Source organism: Physella acuta, unplaced genomic scaffold (genome assembly GCF_028476545.2).
Source record: "Physella acuta isolate Inbredline_101_S28 unplaced genomic scaffold, ASM2847654v3 ptg000476l, whole genome shotgun sequence".
Classification (NCBI taxonomy): domain Eukaryota; kingdom Metazoa; phylum Mollusca; class Gastropoda; family Physidae; genus Physella; species Physella acuta.
In genome coordinates this window covers 1,224,903-1,247,952 of record NW_026731995.1, presented here as the reverse complement: position 1 = coordinate 1,247,952, position 23,050 = coordinate 1,224,903, and the positions used below count along the sequence as shown (strand labels likewise).

Below are 23,050 nucleotides of genomic sequence, written 5' to 3'. Positions count from 1 at the left end.
ACTGAAAGTGTGTGTGTGTGGGGGGGGGGGGGTGGTGGATAAACGGGTTGACCTACAGGCATGTAGATCTATGAATGTGGAGGATGATACTACACCACATAATACTACACAATACCACACTAGCCTACTACATCACTACACAATGGCAGACTAATTTAGAAAATACAATACTACAATGCCACATTAACCTAGTGAATACAACACTACAATTACGACACTAACCTAGAGAATACAACACTACAATTACGACGCTAATCTAGGCTTACACGTGCCCTATAATAAAAGTAAGGAATTTTGAATAATCAGATGCGTTAACTTAGGTTAAGCTTATAAGCTTAGGTTATTTTGCAAAAAAATAAATAAATTAACTTGTTGTTTCCTTTGGTCTATAAAAAAATCTATAACAAAAAAAAAAAAAAACAACAAAGCCTACAATCCTAAAAATAACGAAAATATGACAAGGTCACACGTCTAAGAATACAGGATTGGTAACGCATTGATGAAACCCTCTTAAAATATTTTCTTCTGACTTTCTTCTGAGATCGCGGCAACGGGCTGGGACGGGCACGCAGGTTATTTATAATCAACAACAAAAACATTTTGCAAGAAACGCGCCGTATCGGCTAAAGACCCCCATCCAAAACAAACAAAATTTTTGTAGTTGATTGTGAAATAGTCGTGTGTAGATCAACCTGATCGATATAACGCGATATGGTTTGAATGATCGTTAGCAGTTGAGCAAACCAACAAAGTTTTTTTTTTTTTTCATTTCAGGCATTTGAAAATGTATCTTTTCAAAATAGACCTACATCTTTCCAAATGTATAGACCTACTCAATTATTTAAGTACCGATATGGATCTCGTTTAAGTTTGTTAGTGGAAAAAATTCAGCATAATTTTCATTAACGTGGGTGGGAATAAACACTAGATCTAAATAATTTTTTGACACCTAGAAATTAACGATGTAAAAACATTTAGGGCCTATAATAAAATAATTAATTCTAACAATCTAGGTCTATATTTTTAAAATAAACAGTTTTAAAACTAAAGATTATAATTAAAAAAAAAACAGGCTAAATATCATATTTAGTATTTTATTTAAAAATAAATAAAATAAATTAATAAACGTATGAGTGCATTTTTTAATAAATAAATAAATACATTACTCATTACATAAATTACTCTAAATAAAATAATGATATGTTGATCTAGATCTATATAAGGAATAAAACTACATTTCATAAAGCCATAAAACAACAAAGTTACTGCAGCTTTCGATTTTAATTGTGTTTTGTGTGTGTGTGTGTTGTTGTTTTTTTGCGTTGAATAGATCTAGTTATTTAGGTGAACCCCAGTGCCCTCATAAACAGAAAGTTCAAAATGGCTGATTTGTTAGGATCGATTTTAGGTTCAATGGAAAAACCTCCTTCTGTTGGTACAGCTGAACGCAAGAAAGCAAAAGGTCACTAGATAGATTACATAGAATTAAAATTACATTAGTTTTGTCTAATCTGTCTAAATTAATTAATAATGTATTGGAAAGCCCTGGAAATGAGTTTTTAATTGCGCCTCACTGCTGAGTGACTGTGTGTGTGTGACTTTGCTCACTGAGACAGTCACAGAGATGTCACTAACTATTGTAACTTAGAATTTTTAGTAGATTTCTATAAACTAATAAGACTTACCTTAGTAATGTGAAAGAAAGGTGACTAATTTAGTAATTTAATGTGGTTTTAACATAGGCCTGCCCTAAGTATAGGCCTATTGAATATGATATGAATTTGTGTCGGACGATTTCGAGTCATCATTTGAATCTTGGTCAGAACATCCCCCCGGCCTGGCCTCAACCAACAGGCGGGCTTGTTGCATTGAGTTAAATATAAACAAAACACAGTAATATAAACAATCTCCTTTCGGTTTTTTAGGCCACATACCGCGCACACACACAGTGTTGTGTGTCGATAGTGTTGTGCTGTAACCCACTTAACTAATAACTTAACCAAAACAATCCCCCTTCATATCATTAGCAATATTTAATTAGTTAACTAACTAATTTATTTTTTACTGAGATTACAAACCTGACCTATGTCTTTAGAAATGTAGTTAAACATTCAGCCTACAAGGTCTCCAGAAATGTAGTTAAACATTCAGCCCACGATGGTCTCCAGAAATGTAAACATTCATCTTACCTAGGTCTCCAGAAATGTAGTTAAACATTCAGCCTATAAGGTCTCCAAAAATGTAGTTAAACATACAGCCTATCAAGGTCTCCAGAAATGTAGTTAAACATTCAGCCTACCAAACAGAAATGTAGTTAAACATCCATCCTACCTATCTCAATGTATCTCTTTGTTTCTTTACAGCACAAAAGGCCATGCTAGAGAAACAACAGGAAGCTGAGAAGAAAATGTTGGACAACTTTCGTTTAAAGGTTAGCTTAATATTTTGGTTGGACAACTTTCGTTTAAAGGTTAGCTTAATGTTTTAGTTCGTTTGCATTATATTTGTTTTCACTGTCCATTTTTCTAGGTAAGTACTTCATTAGGCCTACCCACTTATTTCTATGGCAAGTTTAGCAGTAGAGCAGAAAAAATTCAAAACAAACAATGGTCTAAACCTATTTGTAACTCCTAATGTGTAAAATGTTGCTGTTAGCTGATTTAATTAGCTGTATCATTGAGGCGCTTAGAAATGTTCATTTGGCTATACTTTAGATATTTTCTTATCCTCCTATTTCCAGATCCAGAAGAGAATCCATGAATTTATACAGGATGGCAAGCAGGAGAAGCTTAAGCTGGAGCCTATGGACAAGGTGTTCAGGGCCATTGTGTAAGTCACATGTATGTTGAAGTCACATGATTGTTTGTTGAAGTCACATGATTGTTTGTTGAAGTCACATGATTGTTTGTTGAAGTCACATGATTGTTTATTGAAGTCACATGATTGTTTATTGAAGTCACATGATTGTTTGTTGAAGTCACATGATTGTTTGTTGAAGTCACATGATCAGTGATGTTGACATGGAGGTGTTCAGGTCTGTTCTGACATGAATCAATTTTTTACCCTTAAAAAATTTGATATACTTCTGTGTACATTTAATGTACATTTAATATTATTTTCATTGGTATATATTATTGAACCTGTGTACATTTAATGTGATTTAATATTATTTTCATTGGTATATATCATTGAACCTGTGTACATTTAATGTGATTTAATATTATTTTCATTGGTTTATATCATTGAACCTGTGTACATTTAATGTGATATAATATTATTTTCATTGGTTTATATCATTGAACCTGTGTACATTTAATGTGATTTAATATTATCTTCATTGGTTTATATCATTGAACCTGTGTACATTTAATGTGATATAATATTATTTTCATTGGTTTATATCATTGAACCTGTCCTTTAATTTGATGTAAATCAACTTGTTATTTAACTATCCAGACATGAAGTTGCAGAGGTTGCTGGGTTGTCCTCCTTTTCCTTTGGTCAGGAGGAAGAAGACAGATATGTCATGATGTGGAAGAAGGTAAACCAAATTTAACTTTTATCAGCCCAGATCAATCAAATCTGTCTAGTAGGTCAACAAAGTTTGGTCATAACATTTTTTGTTTCAACTTGAAGGAGTTTGCTCCCTGTGATGAAGAGTTGCTGGCCTACAGGAAAGGAGAAGAGTGGGACCCAGAGAGGGCCAAGGAGTTGGCCAAACAAAAGGTAAACATTTTTAAAGGAGTTGGCCAAACAAAACGTAAACATTTTTATAGGAGTTGGCCAAACAAAAGGTAAACATTTTTAAGGATTTGGCCAAACAAAAGGTAAACATTTTTAAGGATTTGGCCAAACAAAAGGTAAACATTTTTATAGGAGTTGGCCAAACAAAAGGTAAACATTTTTATAGGAGTTGGCCAGACAAAAGGTAAACATTTTTATAGGAGTTGGCCAAACAAAAGGTAAACATTTTTATAGGAGTTGGCCAAACAAAAGGTAAACATTTTTAAAAGGAGTTGGCCAAACAAAAGGTAAACATTTTTATAGGAGTTGGCCAGACAAAAGGTAAACATTTTTATAGGAGTTGGCCAAACAAAAGGTAAACATTTTAAAGGATTTGGCCAAACAAAAGGTAAACATTTTTATAGGAGTTGGCCAAACAAAAGGTAAACATTTTTATAGGAGTTGGCAAGACAAAAGGTAAACATTTTTATAGGAGTTGGCCAAACAAAAGGTAAACATTTTTAAAGGAGTTGGCCAAACAAAAGGTACACATTTTTAAAAAGACTTGGCAAACAAAAGGTAAACATTTTTAAAAGGAGTTGGCCAAACAGTCAAACGTTGGCCAGAGTACTCAGTCAAAAGTTAGAATCAGCAAAAGAGAAAATAAAAATTGTATTATCTATAATGTAATTTTAAAGATTTTGCCAGGAAAAAATGCCATGTATTTTATCTATGCCTAGACCACCAATCAGTTTAATGGGCAAGTTAGAAGATTAATATGATTTGTAGTAGTTTGTTTTTGTACAGGCTATTAGTGGGGGGTCAGTCATGGCCTAGAACTTGGACATATCTAACTAGAGTCTATACATTGAATAAATATACAATAACACACTGACAATTTTTATCAGGAAGAATGTGTCTATGAGAGTTGTGTGTGACATCAAGACAGTGACAGTATGTGACATCAAGACAGTGACAGTATGTGACATCAACACACTGACAGCATGTGACACCAGGCTACTGACATCATGTGACATCAAGACACTGACAGCATGTGACATCAAGACACTGACAGCATGTGACATCAAGACACTGACAGCATGTGACACCAGGCTACTGACAGCATGTGACATCAAGACACTGACAGCATGTGACATCAAGACACTGACAGCATGTGACACCAAGACACTGACAGCTTGTGACACCAAGACACTGACAACATGTGACACCAGGCTACTGACATGTGACATCAAGACAGTGAGAGCATGTGACATCAAGACACTGACAGCATGTGACACCAGGCTACTGACATGTGACATCAAGACACTGACAGCATGTGACATCACTGACAGCATGTGCCCATGTCTCCAGGAGCTGTCAGACGCTGCCCAGCAGGAATTACCTGCCAAGAGCAGCACACCTGCGTCTAATTATAGAGACAAGTACAAGCATCTGATTGGTGACGAGGCAGCTAAAGATGCTGCCAGGGGTTTAGTTTCCAATTCTTCATACGGCTTTGGTAAGTCCAGTTACTTCATACGACTTTAGTAAGTCAGTTACTTCATACGGCTTTGGTAAGTCCAGTTACTTCATACGGCTTTGGTAAGTTCAGTTACTTCATACGGCTTTAGTAAGTCCAGTTACTTCATACGGCTTTAGTAAGTCCAATTACTTCATATGTCTTTGGTAAGTTTAGTTACTTCATATGGCTTTGGTAAGTTTAGTTACTTCATACGGCTTTGGTAAGTCCAGTTACTTCATACGGCTTTGGTAAGTCCAGTTACTTCTTATGGCTTTGGTAAGTCCAGTTACTTCTTACGGCTTTGGTAAGTCCAGTTACTGCATACGGCTTTGGTAAGTCCAATTACTTCATACAGTTTTGTTAACTCTAGTTACTGCATACAACCAAGCCCATCATTTCTGTATCCTCCACCATGAGTTAACGAGGGCTTGCGCTAGAATTTGTGTTCATTGATCCAATGTCTCGCCACCATGCATGAGTTAACGTTGCACTAGAATTTGTGTTCATTGATCCAATGTCTCGCCACCATGCATGAGTTAACGTTGCACTAGAATTTGTGTTCATTGATCCAATGTCTCGCCACCATGCATGAGTTAACGTTGCACTAGAATTTGTGTTCATTGATCCAATGTCTCGCCACCATGCATGAGTTAACGTTGCACTAGAATTTGTGTTCATTGATCCAATGTCTCGCCACCATGCATGAGTTAACGTTGCACTAGAATTTGTGTTCATTGATCCAATGTCTCGCCACCATGCATGAGTTAACGTTGCACTAGAATTTGTGTTCATTGATCCAATGTCTCGCCACCATGCATGAGTTAACGTTGCACTAGAATTTGTGTTCATTGATCCAATGTCTCGCCACCATGCATGAGTTAACGTTGCACTAGAATTTGTGTTCATTGATCCAATGTCTCGCCACCATGCATGAGTTAACGTTGCACTAGAATTTGTGTTCATTGATCCAATGTCTCGCCACCATGCATGAGTTAACGTTGCACTAGAATTTGTGTTCATTGATCCAATGTCTCGCCACCATGCATGAGTTAACGTTGCACTAGAATTTGTGTTCATTGATCCAATGTCTCGCCACCATGCATGAGTTAACGAGGGCTTGCGCTAGAATTTGTGATCATTGACCCAATGTCTCTCAGTCCCCAGTAAAAACAAACAAGACCTTCGGACAATTGAACAGGTGTTGGCAGACACACGAGCCAGGAAAAGACAAAAAGTTGACCACCAAACCTCCGCTGACCACCAAACCTCCGCTGACCACCAGACTTCAGCTGACCAGTCTGCCATTGATGGTACCCAGAGTTCTGCAGCAGATTCTAGTTGATGACAGACATTGTTAGCGTGCATGACAGACATTGTTAGCGTGCATGACAGACATTGGTAGTGTGCATGACAGACATTGGTAGTGTGCATGACAGACATTGGTAGTGTGCAGTTGATGACAGACATTGGTAGTGTGCATGACAGACATTGGTAGTGTGCAGTTGATGACAGACATTGGTAGTGTGCATGACAGACATTGGTAGTGTGCATGACAGACATTGGTAGTGTGCATGACAGACATTGGTAGTGTGCAGTTGATGACAGACATTGGTAGTGTGCATGACAGACATTGGTAGTGTGCATGACAGACATTGGTAGTGTGCATGACAGACATTGGTAGTGTGCATGACAGACATTGGTAGTGTGCATGACAGACATTGGTAGTGTGCATGACAGACATTGGTAGTGTGCATGACAGACATTGGTAGTGTGCATGACAGACATTGGTAGTGTGCAGTTGATGACAGACATTGGTAGTGTGCAGTTGATGACAGACATTGGTAGTGTGCATGACAGACATTGGTAGTGTGCAGTTGATGACAGACATTGGTAGTGTGCATGACAGACATTGGTAGTGTGCATGACAGACATTGGTAGTGTGCATGACAGACATTGGTAGTGTGCAGTTGATGACAGACATTGGTAGTGTGCATGACAGACATTGGTAGTGTGCAGTTGATGACAGACATTGGTAGTGTGCATGACAGACATTGGTAGTGTGCATGACAGACATTGGTAGTGTGCATGACAGACATTGGTAGTGTGCATGACAGACATTGGTAGTGTGCATGACAGACATTGGTAGTGTGCAGTTGATGACAGACATTGGTAGTGTGCATGACAGACATTGGTAGTGTGCAGTTGATGACAGACATTGGTAGTGTGCATGACAGACATTGGTAGTGTGCATGACAGACATTGGTAGTGTGCATGACAGACATTGGTAGTGTGCAGTTGATGACAGACATTGGTAGTGTGCATGACAGACATTGGTAGTGTGCATGACAGACATTGGTAGTGTGCATGACAGACATTGGTAGTGTGCATGACAGACATTGGTAGTGTGCATGACAGACATTGGTAGTGTGCATGACAGACATTGGTAGTGTGCATGACAGACATTGGTAGTGTGCATGACAGACATTGGTAGTGTGCAGTTGATGACAGACATTGGTAGTGTGCAGTTGATGACAGACATTGGTAGTGTGCATGACAGACATTGGTAGTGTGCAGTTGATGACAGACATTGGTAGTGTGCATGACAGACATTGGTAGTGTGCATGACAGACATTGGTAGTGTGCATGACAGACATTGGTAGTGTGCAGTTGATGACAGACATTGGTAGTGTGCATGACAGACATTGGTAGTGTGCAGTTGATGACAGACATTGGTAGTGTGCATGACAGACATTGGTAGTGTGCATGACAGACATTGGTAGTGTGCATGACAGACATTGGTAGTGTGCATGACAGACATTGGTAGTGTGCATGACAGACATTGGTAGTGTGCAGTTGATGACAGACATTGGTAGTGTGCATGACAGACATTGGTAGTGTGCATGACAGACATTGGTAGTGTGCATGACAGACATTGGTAGTGTGCATGACAGACATTGGTAGTGTGCAGTTGATGACAGACATTGGTAGTGTGCATGACAGACATTGGTAGTGTGCAGTTGATGACAGACATTGGTAGTGTGCATGACAGACATTGGTAGTGTGCATGACAGACATTGGTAGTGTGCATGACAGACATTGGTAGTGTGCAGTTGATGACAGACATTGGTAGTGTGCATGACAGACATTGGTAGTGTGCATGACAGACATTGGTAGTGTGCAGTTGATGACAGACATTGGTAGTGTGCATGACAGACATTGGTAGTGTGCAGTTGATGACAGACATTGGTAGTGTGCATGACAGACATTGGTAGTGTGCATGACAGACATTGGTAGTGTGCAGTTAATCATAAGCCTTCTCATTGCACCATAATATTCAGTGCTCAGCTACAAAGTAGCTTCTATTAGCCATCCCAGAATTGTGTGTACAAAGTTTTAATTGCAGACTCTGATTTCAAGTAACCTTTTAATGTCTGGGGCATCAAAACTATTTTACTTCCCTTACGGCTAGGCGAAAAGACAACTAATTTTCCAACTCTGGACTTTTTAAAAAATTATTTAAAAAAAAACAACCTTAAACACAAAATTGGTCTAAGTTTATCATGTATAAGGTTAAATAGCGTAATAGATAATAAATAAAAATAACACTAATCTCAGAAAAACATAAATAAAACACAACTAATATTATTTGTATAAAATTTTTATTTCAAATGCTAAAAAAAAGTCAACGTAGTCACTGGACGTACCTTCTTTTTAAATAGTTACATTATCAAGAAAGAAAGATTCACTGGCTTAGGCATTTTAATTAGATTTAATTTCACTAATTATATTGCCCGTAATTTTGAGAAAAACTTTTAACTTTAGAAAAAATTGTAGAAAATGAACCACTAGTGATAGAACCAAGAGAAAACAACATAAATAAAACTTATAATTTCCCGTTTCTGCCAGTAAATCTCAAAATCTCGTTACCACGAGTCTTCCGCTACTAAGCGTAAGTAAACATACTATAAATAGTTTTGTGACAGCTGGCACCTCAAAAAAATATACTTTTGTGACAGTGGATACATAGGCCTGTCAAGGGTTAACTGGCCACTGTTACTTCTAGGCTAGCTTTAAATATTGGTCAAAGTTAAGTTTTAAAAAACTGTTTCATATATATAATCTAAAGTCTGAAATGATCCAGTGAAAGACGTTTTTTAAATGAAACTTAAAATTAACAAACCAAAGGTTGAATGGTGCCACACAAAGGTTGAATATTGTGACACAAGAATGTTGCCACATTGAGTTTAAATGTTGCCACATTGAGTTTAAATGTTGCCACATTGAGTTTAAATGTTGCCACATTGAGTTTAAATGTTGCCACACAAAGGTTGAATGTTGCCACACAAAGGTTGAATATTGTGCTACCTAAACAAAGTTGACCTGTAAGACATGAACGAGTCTGATAGGCTGCTGACATCACAGTTGCCTGCATCAGTCTTGTGTTCCTTGTTTAGACAAATGTTTTCTATATCAGAAGCTGAGAGCGTAAATGTATATGCACTGCGTCTATAGTCTGTAACCTTATGATTGTGTGCACTGGGTCTGTAACCTTATGATTGTGTGTACTGTGTAACCTTATGATTGTGTGCACTGGGTCTGTAACCTTATGATTGTGTGCACTGTGTAACCTTATGATTGTGTGCACTAGGTCTGTAACCTTATGATTGTGTGCTATGTAACCTTATGATTGTGTGCACTGGGTCTGTAACCTTATGATTGTGTGCTATGGGTCTGTAACCTTATGATTGTGTGCACTGGGTCTGTAACCTTATGATTGTGTGCTATGTGTCTGTAACCTTATGATTGTGTGCACTGGGTCTGTAACCTTATGATTGTGTGCACTGGGTCTGTAACCTTATGATTGTGTGCACTGGGTCTGTAACCTTATGATTGTGTGCACTGGGTCTGTAACCTTATGATTGTGTGCACTGGGTCTGTAACCTTATGATTGTGTGCTATGTGTAACCTTATGATTGTATGCACTGGGTCTGTAACCTTATGATTGTGTGCTATGTGTCTGTAACCTTATGATTGTGTGCACTGGGTCTGTAACCTTATGATTGTGTGCACTGGGTCTGTAACCTTATGATTGTGTGCTATGTGTCTGTAACCTTATGATTGTGTGCACTGGGTCTGTAACCTTATGATTGTGTGCACTGGGTCTGTAACCTTATGATTGTGTGCACTGGGTCTGTAACCTTATGATTGTGTGCACTGGGTCTGTAACCTTATGATTGTGTGTACTGTGTAACCTTATGATTGTGTGCACTAGGTCTGTAACCTTATGATTGTGTGCACTGGGTCTGTAACCTTATGATTGTGTGCACTGGGTCTGTAACCTTATGATTGTGTGCTATGTGTCTGTAACCTTATGATTGTGTGCACTGGGTCTGTAACCTTATGATTGTGTGTACTGTGTAACCTTATGATTGTGTGCACTAGGTCTGTAACCTTATGATTGTGTGCACTGGGTCTGTAACCTTATGATTGTGTGCTATGGGTCTGTAACCTTATGATTGTGTGCACTGGGTCTGTAACCTTATGATTGTGTGCACTGGGTCTGTAACCTTATGATTGTGTGCTATTGGTCTGTAACCTTATGATTGTGTGTACTGTGTAACCTTATGATTGTGTGCACTGGGTCTGTAACCTTATGATTGTGTGTACTGTGTAACCTTATGATTGTGTGCACTGGGTCTGTAACCTTATGATTGTGTGCACTGGGTCTGTAACCTTATGATTGTGTGCACTAGGTCTGTAACCTTATGATTGTGTGCACTGGGTCTGTAACCTTATGATTGTGTGCTATGGGTCTGTAACCTTATGATTGTGTGCACTGGGTCTGTAACCTTATGATTGTGTGCACTAGGTCTGTAACCTTATGATTGTGTGCACTGGGTCTGTAACCTTATGATTGTGTGCTATGGGTCTGTAACCTTATGATTGTGTGCTATGTGTAACCTTATGATTGTATGCACTGGGTCTGTAACCTTATGATTGTGTGCTATGTGTCTGTAACCTTATGATTGTGTGCACTGGGTCTGTAACCTTATGATTGTGTGCACTGGGTCTGTAACCTTATGATTGTGTGCACTGGGTCTGTAACCTTATGATTGTGTGTACTGTGTAACCTTATGATTGTGTGCACTAGGTCTGTAACCTTATGATTGTGTGCTATGTGTCTGTAACCTTATGATTGTGTGCACTGGGTCTGTAACCTTATGATTGTGTGCACTGGGTCTGTAACCTTATGATTGTGTGTACTGTGTAACCTTATGATTGTGTGCACTAGGTCTGTAACCTTATGATTGTGTGCACTGGGTCTGTAACCTTATGATTGTGTGCTATGGGTCTGTAACCTTATGATTGTGTGCACTGGGTCTGTAACCTTATGATTGTGTGCACTGGGTCTGTAACCTTATGATTGTGTGCACTGGGTCTGTAACCTTATGATTGTGTGCACTGGGTCTGTAACCTTATGATTGTGTGCACTGGGTCTGTAACCTTATGATTGTGTGCACTGGGTCTGTAACCTTATGATTGTGTGCACTAGGTCTGTAACCTTATGATTGTGTGCACTGGGTCTGTAACCTTATGATTGTGTGCTATGGGTCTGTAACCTTATGATTGTGTGCACTGGGTCTGTAACCTTATGATTGTGTGCACTAGGTCTGTAACCTTATGATTGTGTGCACTGGGTCTGTAACCTTATGATTGTGTGCTATGGGTCTGTAACCTTATGATTGTGTGCACTGGGTCTGTAACCTTATGATTGTGTGCACTGGGTCTGTAACCTTATGATTGTGGGCTGTGGATCTGTAACCTTATGATTGTGTGCACTGGGTCTGTAACCTTATGATTGTGTGCACTGGGTCTGTAACCTTATGATTGTGTGCACTGGGTCTGTAACCTTATGATTGTGTGCACTGGGTCTGTAACCTTATGATTGTGGGCTGTGGATCTGTAACCTTATGATTGTGTGCACTGGGTCTGTAACCTTATGATTGTGTGCACTGGGTCTGTAACCTTATGATTGTGTGCACTGGGTCTGTAACCTTATGATTGTGGGCTGTGGATCTGTAACCTTATGATTGTGTGCACTGGGTCTGTAACCTTATGATTGTGTGTACTGTGTAACCTTATGATTGTGTGCAATAAGTCTGTAACCTTATGATTGTGTGCACTGTGTAACCTTATGATTGTGTGCACTGGGTCTGTAACCTTATGATTGTGTGCACTGGGTCTGTAACCTTATGATTGTGTGCTATTGGTCTGTAACCTTATGATTGTGTGCTATGTAACCTTATGATTGTGTGCACTAGGTCTGTAACCTTATGATTGTGTGCACTGGGTCTGTAACCTTATGATTGTGTGCTATGGGTCTGTAACCTTATGATTGTGTGCACTGTGTAACCTTATGATTGTGTGTGCATTAAGTTTGCACTCATTGACTTGGTGTAAATAAAAAAATTACCCTGTTTGCCAGTTAATTTATAGGTTGACTGCTGCTATGGCCTAAACCATGTTAAATAGATCCAGAAGATTTTTAAATATAGTATGTACATATGTTCAGTTGTTACCATTTGAAAATAAAAAAAAACCTATTTGCCAGATGGAGTCACTCACTATTTTACAGTTATGATGTCGGAGATGTTTGTATTATTTTACCAATTGTAATTCAACAAATACTTCCATTTTTTATGTAGTCATCTAAGGGAGGTAACTATCAGAGGTAGAAGTAAAATAATTTTCTCGTATTACCTCCCTTCTTAGCGTGGCGCCGGAAGATTTTAGAGGTGGCGACGACTCGATGAGATAAAGATACTAACAACATGTTAGTGCTACATGACATCCACATACAAATTGTGGATCTGTGTTTACTAACATGTTAGTGCTACATGACATCCATACATAAATCGTGGATCTGTGTTTACTAACATGTTAGTGCTACATGACATCCATACATAAATCGTGGATCTGTGTTTACTAACATGTTAGTGCTACATGACATCCACATACAAATTGTGGATCTGTGTTTACTAACATGTTAGTGCTACATGACATCCACATACAAATTGTGGATCTGTGTTTACTAACAATATGTTAGTGCTACATGACATCCACATAAAAAATCGTGGATCTGTGTTTACTATGTTAGTGTTACATGACATCAATATAAAAATTGTGGATCTTTGTTTACTAACAACATGTTAGTGCTACATGACATCAACATAAAAAATCGTGGATCTGTGTTTACTATGTTAGTGTTACATGACATCAATATAAAAATTGTGGATCTTTGTTTACTAACAACATGTTAGTGCTACATGACATCAACATAAAAAATTGTGGATCTGTGTTTACTATGTTACATAATGTTAGTGCTACATGACATCCACATAAAAATTGTGGATCTGTGTACCTTGAGGTATAAGTTAGGGATGTCTTAAGTGATGAAACACCGTACTGCCGACTCTTACAACATTGTTATCCATGTGTTTAAAAGTATTAGATTTAGACGGTTTTGTAAAGAGTAAGGGTAGGGTTAGAGTAGCGTCCATATTGTTTATCTAATTGTTTTGTTGTAATTGTATCAGACTCTACACGTGAATAGTTGTACCTTCTGTGGCATAGTAACTTTGGAGGGGGGGGGGGTGACGTTGTAATTGTATCAGACTCTACACGTGAATAGTTGTACCTTCTGTGGCATAGTAACTTTGGAGGGGGGGGGGGGGGGGTGACGTTGTAATTGTATCAGACTCTACACGTGAATAGTTGTACCTTCTGTGGCATAGTAACTTTGGAGGGGGGGGGTGAGTGTTATGTATTGAAGTTAGTACTTGGAGATTAGATGGTGTATAAAGACCTGGATAGGTTTGAGTCAGTCATCTTCTAGTTATGTAGTCATCCAATTTAATTGTCATTCAGTCACTTAGTTAAGTTGTTCAGTCATCTAGTTTAGTCATTTAGTCACTTAGTTAAGTTGTCATTCGTCATCTAGTTCATCTAGTTATCTAGGACCTACATGTTGTATGTGGATATCGCCAGCTGCTTAGATAGGACCTACAAGTTGTATGCGGAGATTAAAGAGCCAAGAAACACGTAAGTTCCTGGTGTTGATAAGTTGATACTACGTCATCATTTATCGTTCACCTTGTACCTCACCTCGCTCCCCAACACTGACTGCTGTGTTTTGACAACTGTCATGACAGCTGTGTCATGACAGTAGTGTCATGACAGTAGTGTCGTGACAGCAACACCTTTGTAGCCATATTGAAACCAATCACAGTTTTTATTTGAGCGTGCACCATGTTTCTATTTTAGTCCCATCACGTGATGGAGCAGCTCTGTACAGAACGAGGCTGCAGAAATGGAACGACAATGAAAACAATTTGTAATTTAATTAAAGCTTGACGTTTAAACCAAATCTCTATCAAATGGGATTCTGCTTCAAGCTATGGAAGGAAAATTTAAAAAAAAAAATTAATTCAAAAACTTCTTCACAGGAGTGGCTTAGGGAATTGGAATTCTCCTTTCTTCCAAGTTTTTTTTTGTTTCGTTTTTTTTTTCTTCTGCTTTTGTAATGAATTGTTATTTTTGTTCTTGCCATGTTTACGAATTTTATTAAGGAACGTGTAAAAATTGGCCGTAGAAATTTGGCAGTGTTGAGCAGAGAAATATGGGCACAATGAAATAAACAGCATATTTTTCTCAATTTCACAAACATCCAAATATGCATGCATGCTCATTCCATTTCAGTAATGTAATCATAATTCTCTAAAAGAAGCCATAGAGATAAAGTACATAACAGCAAATAAAATTCAGCCAATGAAATCGCGGTTTGTATCAAATATTTTCTTGTTCTCAAAGTACGCTTGCTGTGGTTGGTTAAAGAATTGTCGAGCGATTTGTCCCACGGACAACCTAATCTGTTTAGGGCTCATCCCCAACCATTAGCGTCAGTTGTCGCGGGCACTTCCGCCCCCACCCCACGGGCACTTCCGCCCCCACCCCACGCGATGTTGTACAAGTCCCCGGCGTCTGAACAGCTCGCACAGCAATTCTTCTCGGCTGTCGTCTGCTGGGTTGTCCAACCTAGGTTGGTCGTCTGCTGTAAACGACTGGAAAAAAATCACAACAGATCCAATTAGGGTCCGCGTGATTTTATAACAAGCCCGTCAGGGAATTCCCTCAGTCGACCCACACATCACAGAATTCCCTCAGTCGACCCACACATCACAGAATTCCCTCAGTCGACCCACACATCACAGAATTCCCTCAGTCGACCCACACATCACAGAATTCCCTCAGTCGACCCACACATCACAGAATTCCCTCAGTCGACCCACACATCACAGAATTCCCTCAGTCGACCCACACATCACAGAATTCCCTCAGTCGACCCACACATCACAGAATTCCCTCAGTCGACCCACACATCACAGAATTCCCTCAGTCGACCCACACATCACAGAATTCCCTCAGTCGACCCACACATCACAGAATTCCCTCAGTCGACCCACACATCACAGAATTCCCTCAGTCGACCCACACATGGGGTAGACCCGGGCAGCGGTGCCCATGTGACAGAGACCGTGGCATCACTCTCTCAGTGGCAGAGAAAATGGCATCGATCCCTGCCCGATACAGATCGGTTTTATAGCTACTGCAGGAAGGGCCAAAATAAATATTTGTTCACAGAAACATCCCAATAAAAAATTGAGTCAACTCAAATCAGCGAAAGATTAATTTTAGAAATCCAGATCGTGAAATATCACCGTCATTACATAAATATTTCTCGCGGCCCAAAAATATTTCTCGCGGCCCAAAAATATTTCTCGCGGCCCAAAAATATTTCTCACCGCCCAACAATAAGATTCAGAGGCGTAGCAACGGGGAGGGGGTGTTACATATATCCCTGGGCGCCGACCCTCGGGGCGCCAAAATAAGCTCATTTTAGCTGCTATTTTAAATTATAAATATAAAAAATATTTGGGGGGCGGGGGCGCCGGGAAAGTTTGTCCCCGGGCGCCGGGAGGGGTCGCTACGCCTCTGATAAGATTCACGTTGAAATCAGTAGGATGACAGACACACGAAAAGAGAACGGTAGAGATCCCTTGGCGCCTTACAGAAACAAGTCCCCGGATGTGGCTTTTAGCGCTTTGTTAGCACAAGCTGTGCTCAGTTTTAAAGTTCAGTTTACATAAACTGTGTTCAGTTTACAGAAATTGTGATCAGTTTACAGAAATTGTGATCAGTTTACAGAAATTGTGATCAGTTTACATCCGTTATGTCACCCACCCACCCCCTCCCCAGTCAGCATCGATACGATGACGTCAAATGATTTCAAAACGTTAACGTCAGCCCTAACTCACCTACTGAGGGCGGTTAGGGCCGTCCATCAAATTGTTCAACTTCTCATGTCGTCACTCGGGTCATGTGACCGTAGAATTATATCTTCTAACCAGTGGCGTAGCGAGGTCGGGTGTCACCCGGTGCGGCACTTAATGGTGTCACCCCACCAGAGGCATAGAGACCCTTCCCAGGGACAAAGTTTCAAATTTTCGATTTGCACCCCCCCCCCCCCCCCTCAAACTTTCGATTTGCACCCCCTCGAGTTTTTCTCTATATATTTTGTTATTTTTTGCCTTGGTGTCACCCCCCTAAATGGTGTCACCCGGTGCGGTCCGCACCCCCCGCCCCCCCCCCCCCCCCCCCCCCTCTCTACGCCCCTGCTTCTAACCCCATTATAATCAACGAAATAATATACTTGTATGGCACCATTACACAATAACATCATTGTATTTTGTCATGAACAAAAATGTTGATGTACATTTGTGGTATTTTATTTTTAAAGTAACCTACCAAGTAACCTACCAAGTAACCTACCAAGTAACCTCTTCTTTGCAAGTAACTACCGGGCTATTAGAGATGGCCCCGGAACGGTGAGGATGGTATCAGCAAAAAAATAACGGTGGAGTTGCCCCCCCCCCCAACAAAAAGTGGAAAAAGTTTACCCAGCAATCTTCCCGCAAAGTGGTAAACCCGCCAATCTTCGCTCGGGTCATTCAGATAGTTTGGCCAGGGGCGGCCATCCATTCTAATCATCCAATTGCGTGAGGTATTATCGCCCCTTGCCTCTATTCTTCTTCCTTTTTTCCCAATCTCCCCTCAAAAGCGAAGAAATTAACCGAATGGCACCCAGATTAAAAGGGGGCACAACTCTAGGTCGATTACTAGACCCTCGGTAAGCGAGGAAATAGTAAATCGATGCAGACGATAGGAGCAAACTATCAGTAGAAAAAGTGAAGCTCCTTTTTTAAAATATCCCGAAGCCTGGGCTTATGTGGGTTTGGTGGGGAAGAGAAGCCTGAATGGGGCGGACACCAGGCCCAGAGACGAGGGAGGGATTGTCCGATTAAGTTGCTTGTCTTGAAGGATTGGACTGACCAGTGGAAGATTAGCGGCGTCTGGTACCAGGCAGTAGACGGGAGTCGAGGGCAGAAAAGTTCAGCTCAAGAGGGGCTTTGCTCGTCGCGATCTTGAGGGGGAGGGGGGACTTAATCAGGGACTTCTTGTAGGAACCTTTTAGTCCGGGACTTCGTGAGGGATTCTTTTAGTCAGGACATTCATAAAGACGAGTGGGCTAAGAGGACATTCATACAGACGAGTGGGCTAACAGGACATTCATAAAGACGAGTGGGCTAAGAGGACATTCATACAGACGAGTGGGCTAACAGGGCTTTCATACAGACGAGTGGGCTAACAGGACATACATAAAGACGAGTGGGCTAACAGGACATTCATATAGACGAGTGGGCTAACAAGACATTCATAAAGACGAGTGGGCTAACGACGGTTTTGACGTAAAGGTGTGGGAAGCTCAAGTGGTCAGACAAGACATTAGCCACCCTTAGCACCTGCAGTCAGACATGTCATTAGCACCTTCAACTCCACTTGATGAAGCAACCAGCCGCCTCTAATTTCACGGATGACGTCAGAGGTTGTCCTCTGTGTCCGACACTCAAGGTCATGAACTTGTGGACACGCGAACGTTGAAGCCAAACGGAAAATGTGACGTGGATCATTTTGTCTGGTCAGATGTGTAGATGGAGAAGCGAAGATAGAAAATATTCCAACGAAAAACATAACAGATATTCTCTAGATGACACAAACCTTGGGATGACAAAACCCAACCTAATTCTAAAACATTTTTTTTTCAATATAAAATTATGAGGCTCGCCAGAGCAGGCGACGACACCCAGATTTACATAAACAAGTTACCCCCCTTTTTTGTTCAAGTTCCCCCTAATGTGGCTCATCAGACGACCAGTAATCTCCCCGCGTACAATCACGTTACTAGAGAAATTTGCCGCCATCCAGAAGACATCACGGGCCGAGGCCAAATGAGAAGAAAATGACGCGCTAATGTTAGCGGGTTTTTAGTCAAGCTGACCTGGTAGGGCAACGATCACATCCGAGTTGCCAAATTGGAAAACTAATGATGGAAAAATAAAAAAAAAAGTCATAGGTAAACTATTTCTAATTGGGTAATTAAGGTTCAGCGAAGCAGTTCTACATTGATACACCAAGGTTCAACGAAGCAGTTGTAGATTGATACACCAAGTTCACATATTTGTGTAGCGTGAAAGCAAGAATCCAACAGACTCAAATATTTGGGGTGCGTGATAAACAAAGACAGGGGAGCAGACGAAGACACAAAAGGCCGTGCAAGATAGGGCTTTAATTTCAATGTATTCCTACAGCACAAATAAACACATAGGGAGAAAGATGAAATAGAGGAGCTCAAAAACCCGATAAGCTTAGAGCACCGCCCCTATACACTGAGCGCCGCCCCCTACAGAAAGATCACCGCCCCCTACACACAGAGCACCGCCCCTACACACAGAGCACCGCCCCCCTACACACACAGCACCGCCCCCTACACACAGAGCACCGCCCCTACACACAGAGCACCGCCCGTTACACACAGAGCACCCCCTCCTACACACAGAGCACCGCCCGTTACACACAGAGCACCCCCTCCTACACACAGATCACCGCCCCTACACACAGAGCACCGCCCCTACACACAGAGCACCGCCCCCCCCACACACACAGAGCACCGCCCCTACACACAGAGCACCGCCCCTACACACAGAGCACCGCCCCTACACACAGAGCACCGCCCCCCCACACACACAGAGCACCGCCCCTACACACAGAGCACCGCCCCCACACACACAGAGCACCGCCCCTACACACAGAGCACCGCCCCCCCACACACACAGAGCACCCCCTCCTACACACAGAGCACCGCCCGTTACACACAGAGCACCCCCTCCTACACACAGAGCACCGCCCCTACACACACAGCACCGCTATACACAGATCACCGCCCCTACACACAGAGCACCGCCCCCTACACACAGAGCACCGCCCCCTACACACACAGCACCGCCCCTACACACACAGCACCGCCCCTACACACAGAGCACCGCCCGCTACACACAGAGCACCGCCCGCTACACACAGAGCACCGCCCGCTACACACACAGCACCGCCCCTACACACAGAGCACCGCCCCCCTACACACACAGCACCGCCCCCTACACACAGAGCCCAGATTCATTACAGCACTATTTGACACTGTTGCATAAAAATGGTTTTCAATTTAGATCCATCTTTAGTAGTTCAGTTAGCCAAGTTGGGGGGGGGGGGGGGGAGCTGGAGCTAGGGGTTGGGGGATGGGGCGAACGTTAGTGGTTATGTGGGGGGGGGGGAGGGCGAAAAAAAAATCAATATTTCATCTCGATCAAAAATAGATTGATTTCTATTCTTGCATAAGAAAACCGTGGGCTGCCACGATGACCCCCATCACAATTCTCGATGACCCCTGGGTGAGGCGGGAACCTAATTACCGGCTCCATTACGACGTCATCAAGTAACCACGGCTCTCAGAGCTGCTGGGATCTGACCCCTGTAGATAGGGGTCGCTGTCGTTATGTAGGACCCCTCCAGCGGAGTAGGCCAGACAGGAGATGTGAATTGTTTTAAAATTAGACAGTACAAATCTGACGTCATCGATATGTTCCACACATGTAGCCACACACACACACACACACACACACACACACACACACACACACACACACACACACACACACACACACACACACACACATACTGACACACAGCCACACAAAACCACAGACACAAAGACTGACACACACGTCGGATACAGAAACACACACGTACACACATATAACTAGAGCTAAAGCCACACATCATTAACACACAAACACACCACCAACACAACAACAACACACCACCAACACAACAACGACACACCACCAACACACCACCAACACACCACCAACACACCAACAACACAGGACCAACACACCAACACATATACTTGCCATGAACACGCTGCCCCAGCTAAGAAGACCGAGAGTTAGAACAACCCACACGTGGAACGCTGTGGTCGAATGGTGCAGCGTTCGACTGCTGACCCGAAAGTCTTGAGTTCAGATCCTGGGTGTAGACTCTCACACCGGTCTGACTGAAATGATTGGTGTAGTCTCACACAGCTTTTGTAGGTCTCACTTTTTAGCTGTGGCAGGTGACACTTCTGGAACTCTTGGTCAGTGATTGACAGCTGCCATCAAGGTTTTATGAGCGTGATCTTAATGAGCCCGGGTCTCCGTCTTTGATCACCACTGGACACAGGCGACAGCAGGGCGCACATTTGCGACTTGATTCCTGGGGTGCTGTGATGCGGAGGGGGGAGGGGGCCAAGAAAAATATGGCGTTGTCTGGTTCTAATTAGCTTTTTTTACAGCACAGTTACGTCATTAGTTTGACGCCTGCTGATAAGATGACGTCAGAAGCCACTAACTGAATAAACTGGCGTCTCCTCAATTAATGGCAATCCCGTGGTCAGCCGTGTGGTCAGATTGTGGTCAGCCCCACCCCCACAGACAACTCTTGCCCCACCCCCACAGACAACTCTAGCCCCACCCCCACAGACAACTCTAGCCCCACCCCCACAGAAAACTCTAGCCCCACCCCCACAGAAAACTCTAGCCCCACCCCCACAGAAAACTCTAGCCCCACCCACACAGACAACTCTAGCCCCACCCCACAGACAACTCTAGCCCCACCTCTACAGACAATAGCCCCACCCCCACAGAAAATAGCCCCACCCCCACATACAATAGCCCCACCCCCACAGACAACTCTAGCCCCACCCCCACAGACAACACATACTTTTACCAGTGTCCGCCCCCACCCCCCGGTAAATGTTGTATGCTCCCCCCCCCTCCCCCCCCGAAAATATAAAGTCCCCCCGTCCCCCCTGGAGAAAAAAGTCTGGAAGAAACACTGCAGGCAACTCTAGTCCCCCCCCCCCACACACACAGACACACACACAGACAACTCTAGCTACAGTACGATTTGCCGGGTTATCTTTTCATCATTTGTAAACTCAAGGATTAACTTTCCATCTGGGTAGGTTGGCATTCATCCTCTCTCTCTCCCCCCCCCCCTCACCCTACTTCATTTTGTGATCTTGAAAATATGAAGGTTTAGTATTTTACTGAAACTAGGCTAGCTAGTTTGTTGACGTTTAGTGTTTTACTGCCAGATAGGGGGGGGATTGTAAAAAATTATTAGATTCCACTCTGATTGGCTTTTGAAAGGTCATGTGACGTCACGGCCGTGTAATAACCAAGTCACGCGCAAACGTTCAATGAAAGCACTCAGCCTTAAAAAATTTTTTAAGTAATTGAATTTTTTTTACTGGCCATCATGGATGTTCAATTATCGTGATATACATTTGGTCAATTTTCCAATTATGGAGATCTAATTAGGGTTTTTAACATTTGGGGGCGGGGAGTGGGGGTGGAGGGTGTGTTTAGGGCTGAGATGTGCGTGCTGAGATAATCAACTATTGGGTGCTTGATGTTTGCCACATCACATGATGTGCACATCCCACATCACATGATGTGCACATCCCAGATCACATGATGTGCACATCCCATATCACATGTGCCACATCCCACATTACATGATGTGCACATCACATGATGTGCCACATCAAACATCCCACATCACATGATTGCCACATCCCACATCCCACATCCCACATCACACATCACATGATGTGCCACATCCCACATTACATGATGTGCACATCCCACATCAGATGATGTGCCATCCCCCACATTACATGAGAAGTCCAAATGCAAAAGAACTTAAGTGTATTTAAGATAGTTTTCAAAAAAAAACAACTCATCATTCTGTTCAGATAAAAATGTGCATGTACTGATATTGACAACTAATTATTCTTTTGGTTCCTTCTTAATTTTAACGTTGGAAGCGATTCCTTGCAAAACAAGTATACGTGTTAATAGCCTGCTTTTTTTTGGATCTGCAGACTTAACCTTTGTCCAACCACGAACATACTAGAAGAGTTAACGAGCCTTAACTGACAAGAGAGTTTGAACTCGAGACTTTACGGTTTAGCGACCATGAGCGTTACCGACTCGACCACACCGACCCTACTAATTTAAACTAGTTCGACACTTTTGTTGATGATAAAATGCAGTCTACAGCTGGGGAAGGAGAATTTTAAAAAAGGCGTGACTCATTTTGTATTTGGGCTCCATAATGTTCCACATCCCACGATGTGCGACATCCCATGTCTTTAAGTTGATCTGTATCCACATCCCATGATGTGTTTTGATTTATGTGATCTGTTTCACATGATTGTTCCCATTAGCAACAAGCGCACCAATCAAC

The 23,050-nt window shown here is 41.9% G+C and overlaps 1 protein-coding gene across 1 annotated transcript; it reads left to right on the top strand.

Annotated features, from left to right (window-relative positions):
* Positions 1 to 1,358: 1,358 nt before the first annotated feature.
* LOC131944039 (sperm-associated antigen 7 homolog) lies at positions 1,359 to 6,611 on the top strand. Its single transcript, XM_059304494.1, has 7 exons — positions 1,359 to 1,462; positions 2,364 to 2,431; positions 2,741 to 2,829; positions 3,457 to 3,541; positions 3,637 to 3,726; positions 5,095 to 5,242; positions 6,403 to 6,611. The coding sequence occupies exons 1-7, from the start codon at positions 1,381 to 1,383 to the stop codon at positions 6,585 to 6,587; spliced, it is 747 nt and encodes a 248-aa protein (XP_059160477.1). The 5' UTR covers positions 1,359 to 1,380; the 3' UTR covers positions 6,588 to 6,611.
* The last annotated feature ends 16,439 nt before the right edge of the window (positions 6,612 to 23,050 follow it).

Coding starts and splice junctions, on each gene's coding strand:
- LOC131944039 (XM_059304494.1), top strand. CDS start 1,381: ATGGCTGATTTGTTAGGATCGATTTTAGGTTCAATGGAAAAACCTCCT. Junction 1,463..2,363: donor TGAACGCAAGAAAGCAAAAG/GTCACTAGATAG, acceptor GTTTCTTTACAG/CACAAAAGGCCATGCTAGAG. Junction 3,542..3,636: donor ATGTCATGATGTGGAAGAAG/GTAAACCAAATT, acceptor TTCAACTTGAAG/GAGTTTGCTCCCTGTGATGA.